This window comes from Ananas comosus, linkage group 17, assembly GCF_001540865.1.
Source record: "Ananas comosus cultivar F153 linkage group 17, ASM154086v1, whole genome shotgun sequence".
Lineage (NCBI taxonomy): Eukaryota > Viridiplantae > Streptophyta > Magnoliopsida > Poales > Bromeliaceae > Ananas > Ananas comosus.
In genome coordinates this window covers 66,291-77,430 of record NC_033637.1, presented here as the reverse complement: position 1 = coordinate 77,430, position 11,140 = coordinate 66,291, and the positions used below count along the sequence as shown (strand labels likewise).

The following is an 11,140-nucleotide window of genomic DNA, read 5'->3' as shown; positions in this document are numbered from 1 at the left end:
ACCACAAGCTATATCAAACAAGATATGAATTTAAAACTCTACTGCAATGCAATCTCCACTAGTCCTAATGGTTTATTGTGGGCGGCATGGGACCAACACGGCCCATATTAGTCAGGCGGAAACAGGCTAGGAGCTGACCCTAAACCCTATCCGGGCCAGACCGGGCCGGGCTTTGCTCTGAACTAGCCACTTAAATTTTTATTTTTTAATTTTTTTTAAAAAAATGTAAAATTATAAGAACAATATATATTTTTTGATTAAAAAAATGTAAACCTTTATAAAAAAAATTATAAAATAACAAAGTTTTAAAATTTTTAAAAACATATATTATTATTATTATTTTTGAAAAAAAATAATTTTTGATCCAATGGACCAAAGTTCTTTAATCCATTGGACCCAAAACCACTCCTCCCAAAATCTGCTGGGCTATTGGGTTTCGGCCGCACTGACCCGGCAGGCCCGGCCCATGTGGGCCGTGCCGTGGGTCACGGGCTCTGCTTAGCACAACACCATCCAGGTCCGTTTCAAGCCGTGCCGGGCTATCGGCCCTACAGATTGAGGCCCACCACAGCGGGAGTGTTCTTGTCAGACCGGGCCGGGCCGGGCCGGGCGAGGGGCTACAACACCCATGTCGTGCTGCAACCAGCCCGAAGCCCTGCCGGGCCGGGCCTCCCACAGGGTGCTTGCTCGTTTTACATCCCTAACTACTCCTCTACATGCTCTACTAAGGTACTAAACGACTCCTAATTGCAGTTGCAGCTGTGGAGCGGAGATTTTAACGAAGAAGAAAGAACTATGCACAGCTCTCCGCGCCATGTTTACTCGGACATTGGAGGTTACTCCAGTAATCAGTTAATCATTTGGAGGGAAAATAGTTGGAGATCGTGGCAGCGCGGTTCTCATGTGCAAAGAAACAGCCAGAAACATTAGCACCTACGCCTCGTACAAGGTTAAATTTCGTACATGCAAGGCATGTCATGCATGAGAATTTACATCAGCTAAAATTATATGCTAAGTAAAATGTAATTATTAATCAAGCTTAGTCAGCAGCACCACCCTTTATTCATCATCATCAGATTCAGATTCAGAAGCAGACCGCAGATGCAGAACAAAAGCACAAAGACAGGAAGAGGGTGGGCGTTCACTACTCAGGGCTGCAGCTGCAGAGGTGGTAGTATTTCGATCCTGGAGACCCCTTCCCTCGCCTCCGCCACTTTGGCCACCTCCACCTCCCCCACGATCTTCTCCTCCGCGGCCTCGTCGTCGTCGTCGTCGTCTTCAGCCGCCCCGCCTCCGCCTCCGCCTCCGCCTCTTCGTCCCCGCCCCTTCTCGAGCTGTTCCTGGTCGTCGTCGTAGTTGGGGTCGCGGGGGTCGAGGGCGGGCGGGGCGGGGTCGAGCTCGGCTTCGGCGGGGTCTTCGGGGCCCTCCCAGGTGAACTTGCCGCCGTGGCCGGACTTGGGGGGAGGGGCGCCGAGGCCGCCGAGGCCGTCGACAGGGTGGCGGTCCATGCGCTGGAGGCCCTTGTCCACCAGTTTCTTCTCCACGTAGCGCATCGTCTCCGGCTTCCGCGTCCTCGGCACGGCCGCCACCACCACCCTCTCCGCTTTCTTCTTCCCTTCCTCGTCCCTGCGCACCGCCCTCGTCTCCATCGATCACAACTAGCTAGCTCAATATCGATATGAATATAGATATGGACTTAGGACTTGGATTTCAAAGTCTCGATCTCGCTCTGGATCTCGATCTCGAATTCCTCCTACCACACCTCCCTCTCTTGGCAGTGGAGAGGAATTTAAAGAGTGGCTTGGCTGCTGGCGTTTGGAGACGACCGGAAGGTGGTAGAAGGGTTCGGCACGTCCTCGCCTCGTGCCACGTGTGGTCTCTCTTTCCACTGGTGGGCCATGGACCTTGGTGCGTCGGTCCCATCTTTCAGTCCCGGAATTTATCTTCTCAACAATTCTGTCATTTTGTTCGGTGGCCAAAATCCGTCCCTTGTCTCCGGGGGAGTCCAAAGATTTTACGATATCCTGTCTCGCGTACCTTCCCAACTTTCCCATTTGCCGTCGCTTGGGATACAAGCATACCTCTATGCTCAACGACTAACTCGGTCTAAAATGCTGGCACTGCTACATTTCAACATCTTTGGAGTGCTATAAAAGATGACAGGCACATAATTAAATAAAAATTACGCAGCCCATCTCTGTGACTATGTTCTCTGATTATTTACTTAGATCCACCGCATGCAGTGAAATAATAAAAGGCAAGCCATAATTATGGCTGATCCAGTGGCCTAATTTTTACATGCCCACGCTGACGCTCAATGCCAGAAAAATTATAAAGTCATTCAACTAGTAGAGCTTTAGTCGATAATGAAAAATAAAGCAGAGATTGATCCCTGCAAACATCACGATGAAATCAACTCAAATTCACATTAAAGACATTCAAATTCGTTCCGCTCACAAAGCTTTCCCCTCTAGAGTAGAAGCCCCATTCATAAAACACTAGGCCCCTCCGACAAGAGTAGTCATCACTAGTCATTAGATAACAAGCAGAGAGAATATCACAATTACGACCGTAAAAACAGAAATTAAACCCCGCAGGTGTTAAAGGTCTACTGTTACAGATACCAAATCAGAACTACGCGACCACCTAAGCAGCCCAATAATTAGATGATCAGATTTTAGACCCTTGAGGAGTGTCCTCAACTCATTGCTCCGAACTACCAACAGAGAAGCTATCACATATTCAACGGGTTAGATCAGTCATGATAAAGTCAGACAGACACCTACAGAAAGTTCTATCTCGGTAAACGCCTATTCCCCAGATAAGCATACATTAATATCAGGGGAAGGCTTGTGCTCTGCCGACTGCAGGTCGGCAGGCCAGCCCGCCACCTTGAAAGGAGTTGGGTTTGGGTTCGGTGGTCGGTCGGTCATGCTGCTGTTCTCGGCACCTCCACATACTTGGCCTGCAGGTAGACTTGACGTCAGGTTCTTACAGCCATCATCGGGAGGAGTTGCTTGAGATATAGGCTTTGCAGATGTTAATACACCACCACTAGCTGGAACTGGAGAGAAAGTTGATTCCTGGTTAGCCCTTCTTTTATGCTCCTTGAATACATTGGGCAGGAAACTCCCCACAACAATCTGTTAAAGTATGTAAGATAGTACAGGATTAAATACCATAGTTACTCAAAACATGCTGCATATAGTGCTTACATCAACTCATCATAAGTTATCTCCCTTTCCTTCTAGGATCAGATGATGGCTAATTAGCGTCAATAATGTGAGGATTAGCCCCCGATATTGCAGATTCCCATAGATGAGAATTACTTTGGCATGCGTTTCTTATTCTTAGGGCCTTTCTAGATGTTAGAATAACTTATCTAACTTAAACTCTTCGTATTTGCTCAAGGGGCATTTGATAATTGGTTTTTGAATGGCATGGAAAATATGTCTAAAAGTAAGAAGGAAATGAAGTTCAATTTTCCACATTATGATAAATCATCCTGTTAGTGGCATCCAATGAAATCATGAGTAATCTTACATCAAATTACCAAAGTTAAATAAGAAAAGGTCCTCATCCATCACAAGTATCACTATCACCAATTAACTTATGCAAACAGGGTCTCACTAAAGAGGTGGACCCAAACAAACGATAGCAGGGAAGTAGAATGCATGTGTTTTCTAACAAGACGCGTGCAGTGATCAAGCTGATCTACACCTATGATTTTCTTAAATGCATAGCTAGAACCGAAAAAAACCTATACAACAGATGCATCTGTTTGTAGATTATTATTAACGTATAAGTGTCAAGCGGAAAAAGGGGTTCTCATGACATATCTGCAAATATATGCAAATATGGCTAAACAAACCTAAACGTAAATACATGCAAATGCAATGCAAGAAATTTTCAGGGTCAATTGATGTGCCGTTCAGAATTGACCAATAGCCTTAAACATTTCTGTATGAAGGAGCACATTCTACTGTTACCTGAATTGGACTAGCCGCAAGCAACAACCCAGCAACTCCCCCACCAACGACACGTCCATCAGGTCCAGCAAGTGAGACACTAATACCACCAGTTCTGCTGCGAACACCACCATTCTCACTGATCGCGAAGGACCCCGACAACGATAAAATCTCAAAACGTCCCTGCATTAAAAATGGTACAAATGAAGCACCAAACCGAGGACAACAAACCTAAAGAAATGAAAAGAAAATGAGTGGACAACTAAAAGCTGTTGGATTATGTATTGCCGAAAGAACAGTTAATGGATCAGTTAATTAACTGTTGAATACACCACTACCGACTTGTTCTACCAAAAAAAAGGGTTTAATTTTGACTATGTAGCCCTTAAAATAATAGACATCTTATTGATCCCGTAGGTAATCTTTTAACCACAATATAGCTTTTTGGTTTCATTGCAAGCCCCTTGAGCTTTTTTGGCTTCACCGCAAGCCCCTTGAGCTTTTTTGGTTTCACTGCAAGCCCCTTGATAAACCCTTTTTGTAAAACGCGACTTGCAAACTGAGGTATTCAAAATATAGGCTATCAATTGCTTCTCCAGTTCATCACTCTTCAACATTTTCCTGCAAAAAATCTTGGACGACATATACACCGTGAAATGGTCCATTAAGTAACTAGGACGTATATAGCACAGCTCTAAGTAATTTTTTGTCTTCTAAAATCATTGTGTTGAAGAATAAAAGAAGCAATCAATATAGAGAAAAGAGTTCAGCAAACTTTTGGTTGTTCGCAATATCTTCTAGAAAGGAGAGGCGAAAACCCTACTATAAATCTCTATGTAGGTAGGAACACAAAAGCGAGTTTCGAGTAAATATGAAGAAATAGGATGGCGAGCTAAGTAAAATTTCCTCTGCAAGAATTTAGCTGCTCACTTAACAACAGAGTGGGAAAATAGAGGTGACTAGCAATTTTAACTGGAAAAACATCAACATGGAAACAAATTGATTAGTAAAACGTAGGCTGTTAACAAAACACACTAAATTGAAAGAAACACATTCTTGCTACCTATTGGCTGATATATGTTATTTTGTTGCTTACTAGCTGATGTGGTGCACTAATCCAAGCAGTTCTCAACCCTACCCTATAATTTAGACAACAAAGCTAGTAACAGTTGAATTTTGTTGGATTTCACAGTAGTTCCTTGGAAACATCTCGAAAAGATAAACATTATCTCTGTGCGTCATGACTAAATGCACTTCGATTTATACGAAAACTAACATAGCATGCTTGTACAAATTTCATACATAAAATTCTAAACTACGAATATAATCTATAGCATTTTGATGTTGAAAATACAGCCAGTGGAAGGCAAGAAACAGGCACCATTAGAATCACAAGCTCCTTTAGGAGCTGAAATGTTTCATTGTCCGAAGGAGCGGAAGAAAATTTAAAAAAAAAAAAAAATCATACATCAATGAAACAAGCTATCTGATTGAGAAAGTCAATCTGATCAGTACATGCAAAACTAAAAGCTTTAGGCAGTATACGAGATTTATTGAGGGAGGCAGCAGTTCATGCCTCGTAAGTCAAGGTGCCACCAGAAGAACCTGGCTGGCGTAAGGTGACATTCGAAATAGCCCCATTTGCAGAAAGAATGCAAATAGCTCGTGGGCCCTTTTGGGAGAAGGACAGTATACGTGCCGCAACATCCTAGAATGGAACAACGTTAAGTCAGCAACATGTAATCAAAAAATGCAGTGCTATAATAAAAGCAGTATGTATGTATTAAGAAGTTCAGAATGGAAGTATTAGCAGCAGATTTACCTCCCCCGTAGCTATGGTTACAACATGTGGTGTAAAACTCCCTCCGGCGGAGAATGCAAACCACTCACCTTCACAAATTGAAAGCTCAATAATGTCAAAAGAGAATAAGTATACATGTTAGCCGGACAGAAATACATGTTGGAGCCCACTAAGGCATGTGTTGTTGGGAGTCGGGTCGAGGAAGAAGACATAAGAGAACACTCGACGCAAATCGTTTTCCTAAGTCACCTAGCAAAGAAGCGGTGACAGGTTTTGTCCAACAACTACCAGGACCGAGAACACCTCAAAGTAGGAGTTCAAACAAAGCCTCATGGGAGCTGCTTTGGCCGGGCTATATATGTAAGTGAGATCTAGAGCCACCGTACGAGTAATTAAGGGGAAAAAAGGACACTTTCTTCTATTTATATTTTCTTTTATTTTTTCTTTTTTCTTTTTTCTTTTTTCTTTTTTTTTTGTATCCTTATCCTAGGAATATATAGATCAAGTAGGAGGCCACACTGCCACAGTGAAGCCACTAAGCAGAGACCAGCTTAGAACAGTCTTCAATATATAAATCCCGCGTCCCGAACAAAAAAAAAGAAAAAATAAAAAAAGTGAAAACGAAAAAAAATATTCATTTCCGAAAGGAAGAAAGAAGAAAAAGTGCGGGCGGCGAAGGTCAGGATGAGGAGGAGTAGCAGGAGAAAGAAGGAAGAAGAAGGCGGACAGACCAAGAGTGGCGAGGAGCTGGCGTCTGCCGGAGCCGCGTGGCCGCCCTCTACTCCGTTTGGCTGACAAGTGGGAGGAGTGATGGACGAGGGCGAAAGAGGAGGGTGCGGAGGAGGGGGACAGCGCCAGCCCCATTCCCATTCCCATTCCCATCTCCGTCTCAGTCTCCGTCTCCATCTCCATCTCCATATCCACCTCCATCTCGTCCGGCGCGTACTTCTTCGGCCTCCCCCTCTTCTTTCTCGCCAGCTCCTCGTAGATACCCATACCGCCCACGCCCACACCCGTGGCAGGCCACGGTATTGGAGCGGCCGCGGGAACTCCCGCTCCTCCGCTCCCAACACCAACACCAACACCAATACCGCCGCCACCACTAACCTCGGCGGGAGCTGCTGCTTGCGGGGATGGGGACGGGGTGGGAGACGGAGACGGCGAGGGAGTCGAGGATGCTGACTCCTTCGTCGCTCCTCCTCCGGCGTCACCTACTGCTGCTGCTGCTGCTGCTGCTTTAGCTCCGCTGCCGCCACCTTCGGGCCCCGACATCATCACCACGCTCTCCCTCCCTTCCATGCATATATAGATTATAGAGAAGAGAGAAGAGAGAAGCAACTACGCCGTCCTCTATAATGTATACTAATTAGAATGAAGAGCAGGACCGAGCTGAACCACTTCACTGGTCATCACCCAACGAAAAAAAGGGCAAATAAAAATTTAAATTTTTTTTTTTAAAAAAAAAAACAACAAGAGGGAGCGAACTCGTGGGCTACGATGGGTGGGATCGTGAGAATTGGGTTGCTGAGGTAACGAGCTAACAGACGAGTCTCCCTCAAAATGGAAAAGAGGATAAAAGAGACATCTCCATTCTTTCGCTCCGCTCGCTTCTCTCTCTCTCTCTCTCTCTCTCTCTCTCTCTCTCTTAGAGACTCTTCGTGCTGCTGCTGCTGCTGCTGCTGCTGCCGCCGCCACCGGGACGGAGGAGGAGACAACTAACAAAGAAAATTACGAAAGAGCGGGTTCCTCTTCCTCCTCTCAACCTGCCCGACTCGTTCTTTCTACTGTTCTACTTCCTCTCTTTTCAGCTGACATATACGCCCCTCCTTTCCCCCAAAATTACCCTCCCACAGATATAATATAGTCGCACGATGACGAGGCTCCTCCTTTACTAATGTTAAAAATAATAATAATAATAATAATAATAATAAACAGCAAAAAAAAGAAGAGGAGAGCAGATTCCGTGAATAACAGCCGATCAGCTTGAAGCTGCAACGAGGACCCCCGGCAGTAAAAAATTATTATCATTACTCAAATAAATAGATGGATGGACGCCAACTGGCCAATTCTTCCGCTAAATATCCTTTTCCTGTAATTAAATTCCGTGGCAATTACCGAGACGAAATATAGGTAAATGAAACAGAAAATAAATAACAAGGGCCTGTAAATTAATGGGATGAAAGTAACATTTATTAGGTAGTAGGGGTTTGACAGCTTGTTTCTCTGTCTTTGCTTAAAGTTTTGAAACTCAAACCCATGATCGTACAACCATAAATATATATAAATGGACATAAATATACATACACTCAAAAGTTTTGAGAAGGGAAAAGAGAAAAAAAAAAAAAAAAAAAAAACATTTCCTTTTCCGTTTTAATGGAGTCCGAAATCAAATAAAGAGTTAGTTTATTAAGTATTTTACCAATATATCGGCATAAAATTTTTTTATTAATGTGCAGTCACAATTTGAGTGCAAATCTTATATTTACTTAATTTTTCTTAATAAATTTTGGCATAACAAAGTGTGATAAACTAGTACAAATAATGAATCCTTCGGCGCCTTGACGGTGAGACTGTCATATTTACGTTCACTTCTTTTTTTTATGAAAGAAAAATAGTATACTATTTATTTTACTTATAGTTTTTAAATATAAATCTAGCTTGCAACATAAAGCAATTAAGTTTCGAATTTGAAACATTGAATATTGACCTTTAAATTTTTTGCCACTTGCTTTACATACGGCCGGCTATTTATATTTATTTTTGAATGAATTATTAGCATTGCTTATATAACATAAAAGAAGAATAGTATTATTTTTAGAAAAAATAATAAAGACATAAAATTCTGATAAAAAAATGATGCATTAAATGGTATGAACACTTATAAAAACTTTTGTTAGTGGGCAAAAAAATGTTTTCAATTTTAAATTAGTAATTTGATAATAACTATTACGGTGAGAATTTAAGAATAGGTAAAAATGTGTGGACAATCCTTGATGGCATAATTTAGTTCTTCTTAACTTAGGTCCTAACAATTAAAAAAATTTAATTTTTAAAACTAATTATTCTATTAGTTTATCTCTAAAATAATTCATTCACTTCTCAAATAGGATTAAGGAATCATTTATGATAAATCTTATAACTTTGATGGTCAGATATTTTAGACCTTTATGCACAAAAATTTTACTAGTTTTGGATTTTTTCAAAAATAAATTATTTTTTCTAATTTTATAAATTAAGTCTGCATTTTCAGTAAACATACTAAATTATTTTTATTTTTCTTTCTCTCCATTTATCTCTCGTTTATTTTTCTGCTCTCTTTTTGTTTCATTTATTCTCGTTGTCCTTGCCTCTTTTTTTCCTCATGCTTCCTCTCCCTTCTCCTCCTCCACCGCCACAACATCGACGCCGCACTCCTCTCTCGTATCAAACCCATACCTTCGCCAACACTAGCGGTGGCGACGCAAACTCAGATATAGCATAGATTGCGGAGGTGAAGCTGTGATGGAGGATGTGGTCGTGAATGGCGACAACGACGAGGATGTCACAAAATTTGAGGACGGCGAAGAGAGAGAGTGTGTTGTGGTGAGGATAGGCTGTTGCTGTAGAGGGCGGGAGAAGAGGTACGATAGTGAAAAGGAATACAGTGGGTGGCGAGAATATATATATATATAATTGAGCTTCTATGCTTTTAAAAGTATCAAGTTATTGGTGCTTATAGATTTTTAGCCATTAGATTAAAAAATATGCGGTTAGGATAATATGGGTCTCCTAGGGTTGAGTGGATGGTTGGTTGAATAGTATAATCTAATAGTTGAAAATAATCCGAGGAGTAGATCTAACGGTATATATATATATATGCTTGGGCTATTATAGTCTTATGAGTATAGAGCTCTTCGTACTCATAAGTTGTTTTCAATGATGGAGCTTCCGAATCGACGATCCATTCCGTTAAATATGATCTAGAGTATTTGAAACTTCTAGAAAATAAATTTCGTAATTTTTCAAAATTATTAAAAAATTCATCAAACGGATATAAAATGAATCGTCAAAATCGAACGACGTCTTAAAAATGAATGATCGGATCCTTTAATTTAAGATCAGAGTTATTGATCTTTTATCTATGTAGTGAATAGAATTTTTTATCAAAAATTCAACTGATTTCGATTCTTTTATACCGTTAAACTAGCAAATATTCCATACCGGCCGTTAAAAATTGTCAATTTTTTGACCTTTTGATCGTAAGGTAATGATATCGAAAAATTATAAAATATGAATACGAGAATGATTGTACTCATAAGAGTATAGTAGCCAGACTATATATATATATATATATATATATNTAAAATAATTCATTCACTTCTCAAATAGGATTAAGGAATCATTTATGATAAATCTTATAACTTTGATGGTCAGATATTTTAGACCTTTATGCACAAAAATTTTACTAGTTTTGAATTTTTTCAAAAATAAATTATTTTTTCTAATTTTATAAATTAAGTCTGCATTTTCAGTAAACAGACTAAATTATTTTTATTTTTCTTTCTCTCCATTTATCTCTCGTTTATTTTTCTGCTCTTTTTTTGTCTCATTTATTCTCGTTGTCCTTGCCTCTTTTTTTCCTCATGCTTCCTCTCCCTTCTCCTCCTCCACTGCCACAACATCGACGCCGCACTCCTCTCTCGTATCAAACCCATACCTTCGCCAACACTAGCGGTGGCGACGCAAACTCAGATATAGCACAGATTGCGGAGGTGAAGCTGTGATGGAGGATGTGGTCGTGAATTGCGACAACGACGAGGATGTCACAAAATTTGAGGATGGCGAAGAGAGAGAGTGTGTTGTGGCGGGGATAGGCTGCTGCTGTAGAGGGCGGGAGAAGAGGTACGATAGTGAAAAGGAATACAGTGGGTGGCGAGAATATATATATATATATATATATATAATTGAGCTTCTATGCTTTTAAAAGTATCAAGTTATTGGTGCTTATAGATTTTTAGCCATTAGATTAAGAAATATGCGATTAGGATGATATGGGTCTTCTAGGGTTGAGTGGGTGGTTGGTTGAATAGTATAATCTAATAGTTGAAAATAATCCGAGGAGTAGATCTAACGATATATATATAGAGTGAGGCTACTATGCTATCGGAAGCACGGAGCCTTCCGTGCTTCCAGCTCGTTTTCGATGTTGTGACTTTCGAATCGTCGATCGGCTCCGTTAAACTTGATCTAGAGTATTTGGAGTACTTAGAAAATAAATTTTATTATTTTTTGATATCATTTGCCTAGTGATCGAATGGGCTCAAAATCAACAAATTTCAATGGCCGTAGTGAGCCGTTTGCAAGTTTAACGGTGTAGAAATATCCAAATCAC

At 41.1% G+C, this 11,140-nt stretch overlaps 2 protein-coding genes across 2 annotated transcripts; both read right to left on the bottom strand.

Moving 5' to 3' along the window:
* LOC109723109 lies at positions 905 to 1,815 on the bottom strand. The gene has a single exon (XM_020251328.1). The coding sequence runs from the start codon at positions 1,647 to 1,649 to the stop codon at positions 1,149 to 1,151; it is 501 nt and encodes a 166-aa protein (XP_020106917.1). The 5' UTR covers positions 1,650 to 1,815; the 3' UTR covers positions 905 to 1,148.
* LOC109723108 (AT-hook motif nuclear-localized protein 1-like) lies at positions 2,452 to 7,732 on the bottom strand. Its single transcript, XM_020251327.1, has 5 exons — positions 6,501 to 7,732; positions 5,791 to 5,858; positions 5,545 to 5,676; positions 3,990 to 4,151; positions 2,452 to 3,143 (listed from the first exon to the last, which is right to left on the bottom strand). The coding sequence occupies exons 1-5, from the start codon at positions 7,066 to 7,068 to the stop codon at positions 2,811 to 2,813; spliced, it is 1,263 nt and encodes a 420-aa protein (XP_020106916.1). The 5' UTR covers positions 7,069 to 7,732; the 3' UTR covers positions 2,452 to 2,810.

Coding starts and splice junctions, on each gene's coding strand:
- LOC109723109 (XM_020251328.1), bottom strand. CDS start 1,649: ATGGAGACGAGGGCGGTGCGCAGGGACGAGGAAGGGAAGAAGAAAGCG.
- LOC109723108 (XM_020251327.1), bottom strand. CDS start 7,068: ATGGAAGGGAGGGAGAGCGTGGTGATGATGTCGGGGCCCGAAGGTGGC. Junction 5,859..6,500: donor CCAGCTCCTCGCCACTCTTG/GTCTGTCCGCCT, acceptor CAATTTGTGAAG/GTGAGTGGTTTGCATTCTCC. Junction 4,152..5,544: donor GTGGCACCTTGACTTACGAG/GCATGAACTGCT, acceptor TTTTTAATGCAG/GGACGTTTTGAGATTTTATC.